The 18,830-nt window shown below is 44.1% G+C and overlaps 1 protein-coding gene across 2 annotated transcripts in view; it reads left to right on the forward strand.

Moving 5' to 3' along the window:
• Window positions 1-18,830, forward strand: part of LOC137094946 (KICSTOR complex protein kaptin-like) — a 46,916-nt gene that overhangs the window by 6,450 nt on the left and 21,636 nt on the right. For both annotated transcript variants that reach the window (XM_067460957.1, XM_067460956.1), the window contains exons 3-6: window positions 347-431; window positions 3,026-3,080; window positions 7,905-7,980; window positions 16,468-16,541. In XM_067460957.1, the coding sequence (XP_067317058.1) occupies window positions 347-431; window positions 3,026-3,080; window positions 7,905-7,980; window positions 16,468-16,541 (290 nt within the window). The remainder of the gene's footprint in view (window positions 1-346; window positions 432-3,025; window positions 3,081-7,904; window positions 7,981-16,467; window positions 16,542-18,830) is intronic.

Genomic DNA, 18,830 nt, shown 5'->3' on the forward strand with positions numbered 1-18,830 from the left:
CAATGTATTGTCGAAGGCTTTCATGGCTGGAATCACTAGGTTCTTGTGGGTTTTTTCGGGCTATAGGGCCATGTTCTAGAGGTATTTTCTCCTGACGTTTTGCCTGCATCTATGGCAAGCATCCTCAGAGGTAGTACAAATTACAATAAAATAAACAACATCGCAGTAAAGTACAAAACATATAAATACAATAAATAATGTACACAAAACATAAAAAAGCAGTAAACCAAACATGACAGTGAGCGGGCTGTATGTACATAAAATGATTTAAAAACTCAGGGTGAGTCCTATTTCTGTTGTGAAATGAGTTATATTTTGCTTGTTGTATTTCTCCCCTTCTCTGCAGGATTCTGGAGACAAGGCCAGCCCCTTCCTCAATATTTATTGTGACTATGAACCAGGCTCAGAATATAACCTCGATTCCATTGCTCGTAAGTCTTCTCCACCTGTCTTTGCTGTTTAATCCTAAGGAGGAAAGTGTTGTGGTTCAGCCGGATGAAGATGAGGGGTTTGGGGGTTCAGGACCTTTAGAGAAAGGTGGTTCTCCAGCTGAGGGAATGGAGGAGGTTTTGGAGCAAGATGCTGTTGCTGAGACAGAGTGTGAGAGTGAAACTGTTTTGGAAGCCAACAGATTGGGAGGGGAGGATAACATTAGCTCATCCAAGGAAGCAGCTGGCTTAGACAGAGATACCAGGCTGCCAGAGATTCAGGTGCAGGTAAGCCTGGGAGAAAGAGAGGTGGAAGCAGGCCTCTCAAGGTCAAAGGAATGTGTTCATGTTTTGCAGTCCTTAAATTAGGGGGAGAGCTGTTATTTATTTATTTATTTACAGTAATTATATTCCGCCCTTCTCACCCCGCAGGGGACTCAGGGCGGATTACAATGTACATATACATGGCAAACATTCAATGCCATAGACACACAACATATATAGACAGGCACTCAGATGCTATTAACTTTCCAGCTTCTGGCCACCAGGGGAGCTGCCACTTCACCGTCCATTTGTGACACTGATGGAGTACTTCCCCATTCTTTCCATACTTGCATACTTCCTGGAGATTTTTTATGGCCTCGTAAATCAGTTAATTTAGCCTCCCCACAAAGTGGTACCTAATTTTCCTACTTGACAGATGCAACCGTCTTTCGGGTTGCAAAGGTCAACAACAAGCTACACAATTTTGGTCGGGAGCTCACTCCGACCCGGGCTGGCTTCGAAGTCATGACCTTTCAGTCAGTAGTGATCTTAATGCAGCTGACTCCCAGCCAGCTGCGCCACAGTCCCGGTGTTAGTATTTTAGATCAAGCAATGTCACTACTGGAGTGTGGAACTCCTGTCTTGTTTCTCGTTCATGCCTTAGTTCAAGACTCAAGATTCATGGTCAAGTTTTGGCCCTTGTTTTATAGATTTACTTTGGATTCATGCTCATGTTCTGCTCTTTGTTTCCTGGATTAATGTTCACGTTTTAATCATTGTTTTCTGGATTTACCTATTGCCTTTGGGACTTGCTTCCTTTATTAACTCCTGGATTTTTACTCTTCTATTTGCTTAAGATACCTTTGGCCCTTTTTATATATGTTTTTTCAATGAACTGTATTTACCACGTTTAGTTTCTTGGTGAGTGCTGTGAGCAAGGTGAACTTCTCCTGAGATGCAACAGAAATTATCTCCGTTCGCATAGCACTCTGTCTGGTATCTTCTGTTTCCTTAGTTCTTTGCTGCTCGTAAATCTCCAAAAACCTTCAACATGAAAAGATAATATATTAAAAGTAGTAAGCAAATCTTCTTAAATGCAGTGATGATGATGATGATGATGATGATGATGATGATGATGATGATAATAATCGATATAAATAAAAATGTAATGTTCGTTTGTGGGATTAACAGAATTCAAAAACCAGTGGGCCAATTGACACCAAATTTGGACACAAGACACCCAACAACCCAATGTATGTCCTTCACTCAAAATTTTTTGATTTTGTCATTGGGGAGTTGTAGTTGCTGGGATTTATAGTTCACCTACAATCAAAGAGCATTCTGAACCCCACCAACGATGGAGTTGAACCAAACTTGGCACACAGTTCTCCCATGACCAACATAAAATACTGGAAGGGCTTGGTGGGCAGTGTCCTTTTGTTTTTGGAGTTGTAGTTCACCTACATCCAGAGGGCACTGTGGACTCAAACAATGATGGATCTGGACCAAACTCTACACGAATACTCAATATGCCCAAATGTGAACTGTGGTGGAGTTTGGGGAAAATAGAATCTTGACATTTGGGAGTTGTAGTTGCTGGGATTTATAGTTCACCTACAATCACAGAGCATTCCGAACCCAACCAATAATAGAATTGGCCCAAACCTCCAACACAGAACCCCCATGTGGGCCACTGCAACGAGTGGCAAGGGACAGCTAGTAATAATAATAATAATTTATACCTCACCACCATCTCCGGGTGGGACTCGAGGCGGCTCAGAAAGCACTCAAAGGTGCAAACACACAATATACAAAAAGTGCAAAGTCAACAACACAAAGCAACAACAACCAACAATATTGATATCCTGCTTTTTTCTGCCAAAAGAGACTCAAAGTGATTAACATAAAAATCGTAACAATGTGTGAATTAAAACCTAACATATATAAACATAGAAAAGGAATAAAATATAGAAATGTTAAAACTGCATAGTTAAAACTATTTTTTTCATGTGAGGAGCAACTTGAGAATCTACAAGTCGCTTCTGGTGTGAGAGAATTGGCCATCTGCCCAGGGGATTCCCAGATGTTTTACCATCCTGTGGGAGGCTTCTCTCATGTCCCAGTTAAAACCAATAACACAATTAAACAAAACTATTAAACTACACAAATGCAGGAGTTGAAAGTGGAATGTGATTTTCCTTGCTGTGGAATAATGGACTTTCTAGAGAAGTGTAACACTTGTTGCTTTATCCAGCGCTGTGATAATGCAATTGGGGCCCAATTTCTTCCTTTTTTTCAGTGAGTGTACTAACTCCATCCCCTTTTCTCTCTAGAGAGCTGCTTGAACCTGGAGTTGCAGTTTACCCCTTTCCAGCTCTATCATGCAGAGTATGTATGGTTATTTATCTCTCTACAAAAGCTCAATAATACCCCTGCCCTTCCAGATTTGCTCCTTTCATTTGTCATAATTAGCTGAATATTATTAACTACTATTATTATTATTATACTATTATTATTACACTATTATTATGGGCTCATGTAAGCCGCACCAAGTCCCTTGGGGAGATGGTAGCGGGATACAAATAAATTATTATTATTATTATTATTATTATTATACCCTACTTAATCTCTCCCAAAGGAGACTCAGGGCGCATCCACACAACACCTAAAATACATGCCCATCCGTGTTTTCACCTGGGACATCCAAATGATGCCTCAGGTAGAAAAGAATTCCTTCGGGACAAAGCAGGAAAATTCTGCTTTGTTCCAAAATAATTTGACACCTGGAAAGACCTGGGTCCTTCAGAAGACCCGGGTCTTTCCAGCTGTGGGCACTGTGTGGATTGGACCCAGAGATTGCATCGTGCGACTTCTGATTCCCAATCCACACAGCTGTCTCAGGATTTTGGGGCTTCTGGAGCCCAAAACCCCCAAGACAGCCCCCATTCCCTCCCAAAACCCCTTAAAAAGCTTTAATACAGAAAATAACTTACCTAGTCACTATTAACATGCTGCTAGAGGTCTCCTGGCACATAGAAATAACATGCCAGGAGAAGGGAAGGGAGGAGGAAAATTTCTCCTGCTCCCCTTCTCTTGGTGCATCATTTCTACGTGCCAGGAGAGTTCTGGCAGCACGGCAATGGAGGATGGGTAAAATATTTTTTTAATGTCTTTTCTGGAGGGTGTTGCTTTGTGTCCGAATACCCCGCTGGAACAACAACAACAATAACTTTATTTTTATATCCTGCCTCCACCTGGATACAAATTATATTCTGCCTTTCTCACCCCGCAGGGGGCTCAGGGCGGATCACAATGCACATATACATGGCAAACATTCAATGCCATAGAAACACAACATACATAGACAGACTATTTAACTTTCCAGCTTCATGAGGGTATGCTTTGAATTCCGGCCACTGGGGGAGCTGTCGCTTCACCGTCCACTTGTGACACCAATGGAGTACTTCCTCATTCTTCTGCGCGCTGCTGGAGATTTTTATGGCATTGTAAATTAGAAGATGAGAAATGGAAGATTATAGGGGATTCCAGCATGCGGGGAAGTTTGGAAGAGCTGAATATATCTTTACTATATTCATTTTTTTCGTCTTTCTTTCTTCTTTTTTCTCTTAATGAATTTGTATGGTATCTATTTCAGCGTTCTCAACCTGGGGGTTGCAACCCCCTGAGGGGTCATCTGGCCATTTCAGAGGGCTTGTGAAGTTGCCTGCATTGGCCCCGCCCCCTCCGACTCCCGAAATAGTGGCCAGGTCCTGGAACCACCCTCTTCTCGTCCCCTTCAAGGCCTCCGCCACTGGTGGAAGCCTCAAAAAACGGCGAGAGGAGTGTGGAGCAGTGAAGATTGCCTTCACCTTTCTCTGGTCTCTTCCTCCTCTTCCTCTTCTCTCCAAACGGAGAGGAGGAGGGGAAGACCCTGGAGGAGAAGGAGGACAAGTCTCGCTGCTCCTGCTGCCCGGTGCCACCCTCTTCTCGCCCCCTTCGAGGCCCCTGCCGCTGGTGGAAGACTTGAAAAGGACGAGAGGAGCGTGGGGCAGCAGGGGCAGCGAGGCTTGCACTCGCCCTTCTCCTCTGGGCTCTTCCTTTTCCTCCTCTCCATTTGGAGACCTCCAGTATTTTCTGTTGGTCATGTGGGTTCTCTGTGCCAAGTTTGGTCCAGTTGGTCTTAGTGGTCTGTGGAAGTCAGAGCTGAATCGGTTGAAGGTACTGCAAATCCCATCCTCCATACTCCCCCAAATGTATTGTTTTTGTGATTAATCACTATGTTTTAATTAGGTTCCATTTGTAACAATTAAAATACATCCTGCATATCAGATCATAGAATCATAGAATCAAAGAGTTGGAAGAGACCTCATGGGCCATCCCCTGCTAAGAAGCAGGAATATTGCATTCAAATCACCCCTGACAGATGGCCATCCAGCCTCTGTTTAAAAGCTTCCAAAGAAGGTGCCTCCACCACACTCCGGGGCAGAGAGTTCCACTGCTGAACGGCTCTCACAGTCAGGAAGTTCTTCCTCATGTTCAGATGGAATCTCTCTCTTGTAGTTTGAAGCCATTGTTCTGTGTCCTGGTCTCCAAGGAAGCAGAAAACAAGCTTGCTCCCTCCTCCCTGTGGCTTCCTCTCACATATTTATACATGGCTATCATATCCCCTCTCAGTCTTCTCTTCTTCAGGCTAAACATGCCCAGCTCCTTAAGCCGCTCCTCATAGGGCTTGTTCTCCAGACCCTTTATCATTTTAGTCGCTCTCCTCTGGACACATTCCAGCTTGTCAATATCTCTTTTGAATTCTGGTGCCCAGAATTGGACACAATATTCCAGAATTTTCAGATATTTACGTTATGATTCATAACAGTTGTGAAATTACAGTTCTAAAGTAGCAATAATAATAATAATTTTATGGTTGGGAGTCACCATAACATGAGGAACTGAATTTGGGGGTCACAGCTTTAGAAAGGTTGAGAACCACTGATCTATTTGAAATATTTAGTAAAAAATTTAAATAGGGAAAATCTGTTTGAAATTACTGTAGACCCACATAATACAGATGGAACTTCATTGAGTTGCTTTATGTGGGTCTACACCAGGCATGAAGGTAAAAGGAAGGGGCCTGAGGCCAGGAATTGTGGACCAAAAAACACTTGGAGGACCAAAGTTTGCCCATGCCTTGTCTACACTGACCATATAATGCAGTTCAAACTGCATTAAATAGCAGTGTAAATCCAGCCATAGTCCATACTGAAATGTCTGAGCAATTTAGTCTGTAATAGAGATGTACCTTTCACTACGAAAGAAAGATGAGGTCAATTGACTGTGCAAATACAATATTTTTGAAATACTGCTTTTGTTAAAGCACCAAGCCCTTTCCACTTGAAATTTTCATCATTAAGATTAATACTTGAACTAAATTGCCAGCTTTAATTTAAATAAATTGTAATAAAACAAGAGAAAAATGACAAATGAAAGATTAAGTCAGGTTTCTGTAAATGCAAATGAATTCACTGAATGTATCCTTTCCGTTTAGCATTAATTCTGGAAAGCCAAGGTCAGGTTATGGTCACTAATTTTTCTCTTTTTTAAAAAAAAAAGAAACAAGTCAAACTGGAAATAAAGAGGAATAATGGCTATTTAAAGAAAAGCCTGTTCTAGAAGATGGTAGCGATGTTTTAGCAGCTCAGTGGATCATGTTGCAGGAGAGTTGACTGGAGACAGTTGACTGGAATGCCAATCCAGACTTAAAGAGATTAGAAGAGCTGTTCTAACTAGGCCAAAGCACCACTGAATCCATCCTCCTGCTTCTCAGAACTTAAAAAAAGTTTTTATAATAGGCCATACTCGTGGGTTCTGGGAGTTGTAGTCCCAAAAAGTATTTTTTTTCAAGCTCTGTTTCCCACAGTTGGCACCTGGATACTTTGAGGGACAACCAGAGGTGAGAAATGTTGGATCTCCATATACTGCAAGATTGGAGCTCCTGATTGATTTACTCACTTGCTTGGGTACCTGGCATTGCCCAAGTTATTTGAAAAAGCCAATTTTTTAATTGCACAAAGTGCATAAGTTGTGGGTGAACTACAACTCACATCATGCCAGGTTAACTCCGAGAAATTCCATCAAGTTTGATATGTTGGACAAGTTTGTTATGTTGGGCAAATTTGCTTTAGCTGCATCATTGGTGGGGTCCACTGTGCTCTCTGGCTGTAGGGTAAACTACAACTCCCACTAGGGTGAGTCAGTCCCCTCAACCCCCTCCAGTAGGGGTTCTGTATGCCAAGTTTGGTCCAGGTCCATCATCGGTGGAGGTCACAGTTTCTCTGGTTATGGGTGAACTACAACTCCCAGAAAGGAAGGTCAGTGATCCCTAACTATAATATTATTTTCGTTGTTACTTCATAACTGTAATTCAGCTACTGTTATGAGTCGTAATGTAAATATCTGATGCACAGGATGTATTTTCATTCACTGGACCAAATTTGGCACAAATACCCAATACGCCCAAATTTGAATACTGGTGGAATAGGGGGGGGGGGGGGGGGTTGATTTTGTCATTTGGGAGTTGGAGTTGCTGGGATTTATAGTTTACCTACAATCAAAGAGTATTCTGAATTCCACCAATGATGGAATTGAACTAAACTTGGCATTCAGAAATCCCATGACCAAGAGAAAATACTGGAAGGGTTTGGTGGGCATTGGCCTTGAGTTTTGGAGTTGTGGTTCACCTACATCCAGAGAGCACTGTGGACTCAAATAATGATGGATCTGGACCAAACTTGGCACAAATACTCAGTATGCCCAAATGTGAACACTAGTGGAGTTTGGGGGAAATAGACCTTGACATTTGGGAGTTGTAGTTCCTGGGATTTATAGTTCAACTATAATCAAAGAGCATTCTGAATCCCAGCAATGATAGAATTGGGCTAAATTTCCCACAAAAAACCCCAAGACCAACAGAAAATCTGATGGTCTTTTGCGACCCCCCTGACACCCCTTTGTGACCCCCCCCCCAGGTGTCCCAAACCCAAGGTTGAGAAACGTTGGTCTAAATTGAGCTTTTGACTTACATACTTTATACAGGAGTGCCCACTTTCACTGAATATGTGTGTATCTGGTTCGGAATGAGGAATTATTAGGGGGAGGAAATAAACTCAATACGTATTCAAGTAGACTGACATTTTTCAAAAGCTTCTTCTTCCTTTGCAGAGTCCAGGTTGGTGGCCAGCCAGAGACAGTCTTCCTTCTGAGTGGGAATGATCCTGCTATTCACTTATATAAAGAGGTAAGGCTACCAATGAACTATTGAATAAATGTTGGAGCCTTGGCTTGGGTACATCTACACTGTAGAGTTAATTCGCTTTAACTGCCATGTGGGGACACGAGAGAAACCTCCCACAAGGATGGTAAAACATCAAAAACATCCGGGCATCCCCTGGGCAACGTCCTTGCAGACGGCCAATTCTCTCACACCAGAAGCGACTTGCAGTTTCTCAAGTTGCTCCTGACACGAAAAAAACCTGCACGAAAAAAAACCTGCCATGCTCAATTCTATGGGATTCGTGAGAGTTGTAGTTTGGTGAGGCACCAGTTAAAAGAAGTCTAAAGACCTTACAAAACTTCAGCTCTCAGGATTCCATAGTATTGAGCCATGGTAGTTAAAGTGATATTAATACACATTCATTATAGAATATAGATGCACTGTTGGTTGACTATTTTCCTTGGAAGCTCATTTTGTTTAGATGTCACCCTTTTCGGGGTCTCCCCATCCATGCCCATTTAGCCTGAGAAATCATGTATGTATGTATGTATGTATGGAATACACATTGAGAATCCTTTATTTGAAATACTTGGGACTAAACGTGCATAATGAAATATTTTGGAGATAGGACCCAGGTTTAAACAAACTTATGTTTAGGTTGTTGTAGGGTTTTCAGGCTATATAGCCACCGGGACTGTGTCAGCTGCATTAAAATCAGTTCTGACCACAAGGTCATGAGTTCGAAGCCAGCCCGGGTCGGAGTGAGCTTCCGACCAATTGTGTAGCTTGTTGTCGACCTTTGCAACCCGAAAGACAGTTGCATCTGTCAAGTAGGAAAATTAGGTACCACCTATGTGTGGGGAGGCTAATTTAACAAAATTTACGAGGCCATAAAAAAGACTCCAGCAAAGCACTCTAGCATGCGGGGGATGCGGGGAATGCGGAAGTACTTCATCAGTATCGCAGATGGACGATGAAAGCGACTTCTCCCCTGGTGGCCAGAAAAAGTTAAATAGCCTCTGACTGTTTGTCTATATCTGTTGTGTGTCTTTGGCATTGAATGTTTGCCATATATGTGTACATTGTAATCTGCCCTGTGTCCCCTGCAGGGTGAGAAGGGCAGAATATAAATATTGTAAATGAAATAAATAAATGTTTTAGAAGCATTCTCTCCTGACGTTTTGCCTGCATCTATGGCAGGCATCCTCAGAGGTTGTGAGGTCTGAGGATGCCTGCCATAGATGCAGGTGAAACGCCAGGAGACAATGCTTCTTTTAAAAATGGCCATTATAGCCTGAAAAACATACAACAACCCAGTGATTCCAACCATGAAAGCCTTCGACAATACAAACGTACATTTCATATATACCTCATACCATAGCCTGAAGGTAATTTTATACAATATTTTCAATAATGTTGTGCATGAAATAAGTTTCTGTACATAGAATCATCTCTATCTTAGGCCCCATCTACACTGCAGTTTAACTATATTGAACTGAATTATATAAGGTTGCCATAGAACCCAGTTCAATGCAGCTAGGCTGTTCATTCCTCTTTTCTTAGAGGAAAGAATCTGGGTAATTGGTAGGAAGAATAAGGCCGTATTCGACAATGTGTGGGGCTGAGTTAGAACTGGTCATTTTCAAAGGCTTGTTGAAACCACCAGGTCTTCAAGCTCTTACGAAAGGAGGGGAGGGGTGGGGCCTGTCCTATTTCCCCTGGAATGGCGTTCCAGAGGCAGGGGGGCCACCACAGAGAAGGCCCTCTCTCTCGTCCCCACCAACCGTGCTTGTGACAGAGGTGGGACCGAGAGGAGGTCCTCCTCGGAAGATCTTAGAGCTTGTGCCAGTTCATAGAAGGAGATGCATGTTCTTTTCTCTCATTTCCACTCCCAACAAGAGAACATTTTGTGAGGCTGCCTGAGACAGCTTCCTTGGTGGCTGCCCCCCAAACCGTGTTTCGAACGCTGTTTTATTGTTTGACCTTTGTTATGAGCCTAATGATAACATAACCATCTCACTCATGTCATTTCATTTGGTTATGATGACACTTATGATGTCATCCACTATTTTAGCGTGGTGAGATGTGTTCCACACTGGGCAATGCCAAAGATAATTCAAAGTGATGCCTGGCTCATAGGATGATGCTTCTTGCATGTGCCCTGATCCAAAGATATGTACTCCTTCCTCGTGCCATAACTCTCGTACTGCAATCCAAGATGCAAGCAGGCAGAAAGCTCTTTGAACTCATTTCTCGTTGGTGTGAAGAGCCAAAGAGATTTTGGCAGGGCCTTTTGCCTTTTTCCAACGCACTTCTGCCACTCAAGACGTCTGCTGGAGCCAAGGCACAGGCGAACGGGAGAGAAAGCAGCTTGAGGCATAATCGGGAGAAGGTTCTGCCAATGCCTCTCATTGAGACGGGAAGAATTAAAGAACCACTTTCTTGCCAACCCTAGGCTGACATTGGCACAGAGGATGGCTGGACCCCCCCCCCCCCCCCCCCGGCCTCTCCCAGCTTCTTTTCAGTATTTGTTTTGCTTTCTTCGAGGCCTAGTTGGTGAATACTGCCCTGAGATAGTTGCTTGAAAAGCATTCTGTTATTATGTTCGTCTTACCAAAGCTTTGAAACTCAAATTGCACAAAAATACAATTAAACTAACAGTAGAATTGAAAGCAGTTAAAGCCAAAGCCATTAAAAAAAGGAAAGCTTCAAATAGAGAGGATAATGCTTTCAGAGTGACCAGTCTTTGAAGGCCTGTTGAAACAATAATAATAAAATAAAGCCTTAGACAATACAATAATTATAATAATAATAATTACGGTATTATTTTTACTTATAAGGTAAAGGTTTCTCCTTGACATTAAGTTTAGTTGAATCCAACTCTGGGGGGTGGTATTCATTTCCATTTCTAAGCTGAAGAGCAAGCATTGCCCGTAGACACCTCCAATATCATGTGGCCAGCATGACTGGATGGAGCGCCGTTACAGTGGTCTCAGAAAGTGAGTAAAGGTACTGCAAGTCCCATCATCCATAGTCTGGTCTCCCCCAAAACCTCACCAGAATGTTGAGTTGGCCATGGGGGCTCTCTGTGCCAAGTTTGATCTTAATTGGTATTTGGATGAGTGTTGCTGTGTTGCTGTGGTTTCAGGAAGTGACTGAAGGTACTGTAAGTCCCATCATTTTTAATATATATGTGCTGTTGTGATAATTTTATTTATTTATTTATTTAGTACACTTGTATACCGCTAATATCTCAGCCTAAAACGGCGACTCATTGCGGTTTACAACATTTAAAAACAACAATAATTCCGATTAAAAATATAAAACACATACATATACAATACACAGTATTGGGCCACCAATACAGACCAATGCATCTCTTAATTAAAATCATAATCCAATTTCGTTGTCTATGATTGCCAGTCCTTGATCAAAAACTTCATCGCATCGGATTAGCCGAATGCTTGCTCAAACATCCATGTTTTCAGTTTTTTCCGAAATGCCATCAGCGAGGTGGCTGATCTTATCTCTATAGGGAGGGCATTCCAAAGCCGCGGGGCCACCACAGAAAAGGCCCTGTCTCTCGTTCCCGCCAGCCGCACCTGTGAAGCAGGCGGGATGGAGAGAAGGGCCTCTCCCGAAGATCTTAGGGTCCTGGTGGGCTGATAGGCCGAGATACGTTCGGATAGATATGTAGGGCCAGAACCGTTTAGGGCTTTAAAGGCCAAAGCCAGCACTTTGAATTGGGCCCGGTAGCTAATCGGTAGCCAGTGGAGCTGGTACAGCAGAGGAGTTGTATGCTCCCTGCGCCCTGCTCCTGTTAATACCATGGCTGCCGCCCGTTGGACTAGTTGGAGCTTCCGGGCCGTCTTCAAAGGCAACCCCACGTAGAGAGCGTTGCAGTAGTCAAGGCGGGATGTAACCAGAGCGTGGACTACCGTGGCCAAGTCAGACTTCCCAAGGTACGGTCGCAGTTGGCGCACGAGTCTTAACTGTGCGAATGCTCCCCTGGTCACCGCCGAAACCTGGGGATCCAGGCTCAGCGATGAGTCCAGGATCACACCCAAACTGCGAACCTGTGTCTTCAGGGGGAGTGCGACCCCGTCTAACACAGGCTGTAACCCTATACCCTGTTCGGCCCTGCGACTGACCAGGAGTACCTCTGTCTTGTCTGGATTCAATTTCAATTTGTTCGCCCCCATCCAGACCGTCACAGCGGCCAAGCACCGGTTCAGGACCTCGACAGCCTCCTTAGTAGCAGGTGGGAAGGAGTGACAGAGTTGGACATCATCTGCATACAGATGACACCGCACCCCGAAACTCCGGATGATCTCGCCCAGCGGTTTCATGTAGATGTTAAACAACATGGGGGATAGTATTGAACCCTGAGGAACCCCACAAAACAAAGGTTGTGGGGTAGAACAGGAGTCCCCCAGTAACACCTTCTGAGACCGGCCCTCGAGGAATGACCGGAGCCACTGCAGAGCAGTACCTCCGAGACCCATTCCCGCGAGGCGTCCCAGAAGGATACCGTGGTCGACGGTATCGAAGGCCGCTGAGAGGTCGAGTAGCACCAACAGGGACACACTCCCCCTGTCGAGCTCCCGACGGAGATCATCCACTAAGGCGACCAAGGCTGTCTCGGTACCATGCCCCGGCCTAAAGCCAGACTGTGCCGGATCCAGATAATCCGTGTCTACCAAGAATGCCTGGAGTTGTGAGGCCACCACACGTTCCATGACTTTGCCCAAAAAGGGGAGATTGGAAACAGGCCGATAGTTAACCAATTGAGTGGGGTCCAGTGATGGTTTCTTCAACAGCGGTTTTATCACAGCTTGCTTTAAGCTGGCTGGAAATATGCCTTCCCGGAGGGAGGCATTAACCACCACCTTAACCCACTCGGCCAATCCCCCTCTGGCCTCCTTTAGAAGCCAGGATGGGCAGGGGTCTAGGATGCATGTGGTAGGTCTCATTCCTCCAAGCACCTTGTCCACATCCTCGGTTTGAACTAATTGAAATGAATCCATCAAAATTGGACAAGCAGATGCTCGTGTTACATCCTCAGAGACTGCCGTTAATATGGTGTCCAGTCCAGAGCGGATCAAAGCGACTTTGTCTGCAAAGAACTGAGCAAAGGCTTCACAGCGAGCTGCCGAGTCATCAGGGCACCCATCCTGAGTGGTGGGTTTTAACAGGCCTCTGACAACTCGGAACAGTTCGGCCGGACGGTTCTTTGCAGACGCAATAGTGGCCGCAAAGAAAGTTTTCTTTGCGGCTCTTATTGCCGCGGCGTATGACCTTAAAAAGGACACAAACCGTGTTCGATTTGGCTCGCTCGGATCCGAACGCCACACGCCCTCTAGTTCCCTCTTCTTTCGCTTCAACGCCGCCAGCTCCTCAGTAAACCAAGGGGCTGGTTTAGTTCGGCTACTTGAGAGGGGACGTTCTGGAGCGATCGTGTCTATTGCCCTAGTCATCTCCCCATTCCAGAGAGCGACCAGGGCATCAACAGGATCACCAACCGAGGTGGCGGGAAATTCCCCAAGAGCCATCAGGAATCCCTCCGGATCCATAAGCCTCCTGGGGCGGACCAATTTAATAGGTCCTCCACCTCTGCGGAGGTTAGGGGGTGCAGTAAGTCTAAAGCTGACCAGGTGGTGGTCGGTCCATGGCAACGGAGAGATGGATAACTCCTCAACACCGCCGCCTTCCTCCCATCCCTGACAGAAAACCAAGTCCAATGTATGTCCAGCACTGTGGGTGGGGCCAGATACTTGTTGGGACAGCCCCATGGTCGCCATGGTAGACATGAAGTCCTGAGCCGCTCCCGTTAGGGCAGCCTCGGCGTGGACATTGAAGTCCCCCAGCACAATCAGCCGTTGGGACTCCAATGCCAGGTCCGAGACCACCCCCGCTAGCTCAGGTAGGGAGACTGTAGTGCAGCGAGGTGGACGGTACACTAGCAGAATCCCTAATCTGTCCCGGTCACCCACCCTCAGGTGGACGCATTCAAAATTTGTTGACTGTGGGATGGGGGTCCTGGTCAGAAGAATGGAATCTCTGTAGACTACTGCAACCCCGCCTCCCCGCCCTCCAGATCTCGGTTGGTGCTGCACAGAGAACCCGGGTGGACAAAGCTGGGTCAAATTTACACCTCCCGCTTCGTCCAGCCAGGTCTCTGTGATGCACGCCAGATCTGCCCGTTCATCCAGGATTAAGTCTTGGATGAAAGTTGTTTTGCCATTGACAGATCTGGCGTTCAACAGCACCACTTTCAATCCTGAGGGACCGCCAACCTGGTTACACCTACTTACCGTATCAGGAGACCGATTTGGAATTACTAATGTTGTTCCACGTTCCCTAGGCCGAATTAAAGGTCTCCCTTTCCAGTATCTCCCCTTCCCCACCACGACTTCTATGGGGGCTCCTCGGTTAACGGAAGCCTCTCCCTCCTCCATGACGCATTCAACACCTATAATAACAACCCAAGGATCATTGTAGATTGTTTGACATATTACAGTTCCAGTTTGCCATGGCTTTGCCTTCCAAGCGTTTCCCGTTCCTATTATATTATATTCGGGTCCCCCTGAGCTACTCCATTCCCTCTGACCCACATATACAATTAGCAACCAAATTAACAGGTGCCAAGGAATGGATAATGACATGAGTAACAGTTGTTAAGCACAGTCAAGGGTTGGTTAAGGCTCTTGGAGTACAGATGGAGACTTATGTCAACACACACGATAGAATAACAATTAAAATGCGGTGGATTGACAATTAACCCCGAAGTGTTTAAATAAAGTGCGTCATGGAGGCCTAATTCAACGCTAGATGTATCGAATCAGTTAAAGTGCTAGAGTTGGTTAAAGTGCCACAGAAAAAGTAATTTAAAGTGCTAATGGCATAAAGTGCTAAGATCACGCAATTAATGGAATGCTCCGCATACCCAACTGAACTGAGACAGCACAGTTGAGAAGGTGGTCATACAATCAGGGTTAGTTAGCACCATCAAAAGAGGTCAGCACAATTAAGATGATCAACACAGTTTACGATAGTGGTCAATACAATCAGAGATGATTAGCACACTCGAAAAATGGATTACAAGGTCAAAAGGATCAGCACAACAGACGGGTTAACAACGAACAGCACAGTTTGTCCAGGATTGGATCAGCGAGATGCAAGGTGGCAGCAATTTGGTCACAGGTGGCCGACTCAGTCTTTATGTTTATGTTGTTTTGTTAATTTTATGTCATGCTGTTTACTCTGTATGTTTTGGTGATGTTACTTGGAAACCGCCCTGAGTCCTCCTCTGGGAGATAGAGCGGTATATAAATGAAGTTTTTTATTATTATTTATATCTGCAAGAATTATTTCCCGACACATCACACAGTCCTAGATACTTAGGAAATGTCTGACGTGTGATCCAATACAACAACCAGCATAGTGGTCTTGTTTGCTGTGTACTAGTCTTGTTGTGTTTCAAATAATAATAATAATAATGCTGCAAGAAGATTGCGCAGACAGACTACAAGCAGAGGCACAAAACCGTTGCTCAGATGATTCATTGGAACTTGTACCACAAATACCATCTGCCTGCGACAAAGAACTGGTGGGATCACAAGCCGGAAAAAGTTACAGAGAATGAACACGTCAAACTCCTCTGGGACTTCTGGATTCAGACAGACAGAGTTTTGGAGCGTAATACTCGTGACCTCACAATTGTGTTAAAAGTATGGATCATTGATGTTGCAATCCCAGGTGACAGCAGGATTGCAGAGAAACAACTGGAAAAGCTGACACGATACGAGGATTTAAAGATCGAACTGCAAAGACTCTGGCACAAACCAGTCAAGGTGGTCCCAGTGGTGATCGTGTTTTAAGTGCCTTGACCTGCACTTAAACACAATAGGTGCTGACAAGATTAGCATCTGCCAGCTGCAAAAGGCCACCTTACTGGGATGTGCACGCATTATTCGCCGATACATCACACTGTCCGAGACACTTGGGAAGTGTCCGACGTGTGATCCAATACAACAGGCTCATGAGTATAAGGCATATGTTTTTCTAAAGCAGTGGTTCTCAACCTTTTTTTTTTAACCAGCGACCGCTTTGACCAGGAACCACTCTCCAACATTAATAACAAAAGGGTTACAAATCAGTTTTTGGTCAACTTTAGATTTGGTTTGGTTATTTGGGGTGCTGATTCAGAAAATTGCATTGGATAGACCACATTGGATAGATCATCCAGTAGTCACCATCTGCTAGCCCACAGAAAATTATATTTAATCATCTAGAGCTGATGTAGTCTATCCCATGCATTTTTCTGAATCAGCACCACAAATAACCCTAGGAACAGGCCTAAAAACTGGACCACAGATTGGGAATCATTGTTCTGAAGTCTTATCACGACAAAAGATGGGGAATTACGTCAGTAGCATGACTGAGCAGGATTGTGTTTACCTTGAGGAATGAAAGGCTATGATATGGCTGTATGGTTCTCATTGTTTACAGAATGAAGAGTTGCACCAGTTTGAAGAGCAGCCGGTGGAGAACCTCTTTCCCGAACTCAAAGAGCTGCCAAGCAAGTAAGGCCATCCTGGTTTGTATGGAAGGTTAATCCCTGGATGAATCAGAAATGAGAGAGAAGATGGATAGGAGGAGGGTTGGGGGTAACAAGAGTGTAGTGATGAGCAAATAAGGGTATTATCTTCTAGTAAAACCTCTACCACCCCCAATTACATTTCCCTCCATTCTCCAAATTTCTAACGTTGTGACTGTACATTTAGCAATACAGTTTAGGCATCCAAAGAAAAGAATATGGTGGAGTCCTGCCAGACTACCAAGGCTGACACTTCATAATCTTGCCAAAACCTTGTATATGTACAAGAAATCCTTTGCATGTGTGTACATTTTGCATGCCGTGGGATTCCCCTCTGGTCATCTACAGCTATTCGCGAACATATTTTCACTATCTAGACATCTCTCTCTCTCTCTTTCTCTCTCTCTATGTGTGTGTATGTGCATTTCTGCTGCAATATTTGCAAGCCCTATATATCTATATTCATATCTATCTAGACATGCCTAGATATATTTGTGTGTGCATGTTCCCCTGTAATATTTGCAAGCCCCAGGCCCGTAGCCAGGATTTCGTTTCGGGGGGGGGGGGGGGGGGGGGGCTAAAAAAATTTTCAGGGGGGGTTTCGGGGGGGGGCTGAGTTTCGGGGGGGGAGCTGAGTCTGAGTGAAAGAGGGTCTAGCCTAGCAAACCTTTTGTATCATTACCCCAATACCCCCATGCATATGGGATATATTGAGTATGGTGATCAGATCATGATATGAATAAACATAACAGTTTAAATAATGCACCAGTAAGGCCTTTTCGCGAACCACCATGAGAATTTCGGGGGGGGGGGGGGGCTGAAGCCCCCCGAGGGCCCCCCCCCCCCCCCCGGCTACATGCCTGGCAAGCCCTATATATCTATATTCATATCTATCTAGACATGTTTAGATATATTTGTGTGTGCATTTTCCCCTGTAATATTTGCAAGCCCTATATAACTATATTCACATATATCTATCTAGACATCTCTCTATATATAGATAATTATATCTTTATAGAATTTTGAAGACTTGCAAACATGTGAGGGGAATATATATATATATGTGTGTGTGTGTGTATATATGTATATGTATAAACATATATATATATATAGAGAGAGAGAGCGCAATGGTGTCCTGAGATGGTTTTAAGCAACTTTTAATGTGAATATAAGTGATTTTAATGTTTGTCTATATTTATGTTTTATGTCCCGGCATTGAATGTTTGTCTTATATATGTTATGCTCCGCATTGAGTCCTCTGCAGGGTGAGAAGGGTGGAATATAAATGTTTTAAATAAATAAATAGATAAATAATACACACACACACACATATATACATGCACAGAGATATACAGATATATAGGTACCTCTATATATTTGTCGATATCTATATTTATATAGGATTTGCAGAGACTTGTAAACATGTGAGGGGAAAATTCATATATAAAAATAATGTATATCTATAGATACAGATATACAGGTACATGGACATCTCTTGATATCTATGGGTATATAGGATTTGCAAAGACCTGCAAACGTATGAGGGGAAAATTCATATATAAAATTAATGTGCATATATGTGTGTGTGTGTGTGTGTGTGTGATACATACAGATATATAGATAGATAGGGATTGCAAAATGCCTATATATCTGTCGGAGAGATTAATAAATATTTCAGGGGAAAATCCTTTTATAAGATTAATGGATACTCCTGACTTGCAAGGGCTTCTCTCCCTCTCCAGCGAGCAGGGGAGGATTTGGAAAAGAAAACACACTGATAAGGGAGGGGAAGAGGAGAGAGAAATAAATCAGATATTGCAAGCAATGGCCTCCAGGCTCCGCTGCCTGGCTTGACCCCATTTTAAGCCGAGGGAGGCTTTTTCCACCCCCCAAAAAGGGCTGAAAAACCAGCTTCGAGTATATACGGTAGCCATGAAACCTTTTCTCTGCAGAAAAACGTTTTGGAGTGACTGATGCCTAAATCCTTCTGTTTCCTTTTTTAATGTCTGTCCCATTCAGTGAAAATTCTCTTGGTACACGCTTGATGGGTATTATCCCAAGTAATGAGCTTGCAGAAGTTCAGCAGGTTCCAGGATCTAGAATTTCACAGATTCTGAAGGATGCAACCATGTTAGGCTGGATCTACACTGCCATACAATCCTGTTCAAAGCAGCTAATCTGGATTTTCTATGGCAGTTAGGTGGGGCCTCAGTTAAAATAGGATGGAAGTGTAAAGAGAATGGATCATGCTGTGTAAAAGAGCACCCTCCCCCCA

This window comes from Anolis sagrei, chromosome X (genome assembly GCF_037176765.1).
Source record: "Anolis sagrei isolate rAnoSag1 chromosome X, rAnoSag1.mat, whole genome shotgun sequence".
NCBI classification, from domain to species: Eukaryota; Metazoa; Chordata; class Lepidosauria; order Squamata; family Dactyloidae; genus Anolis; species Anolis sagrei.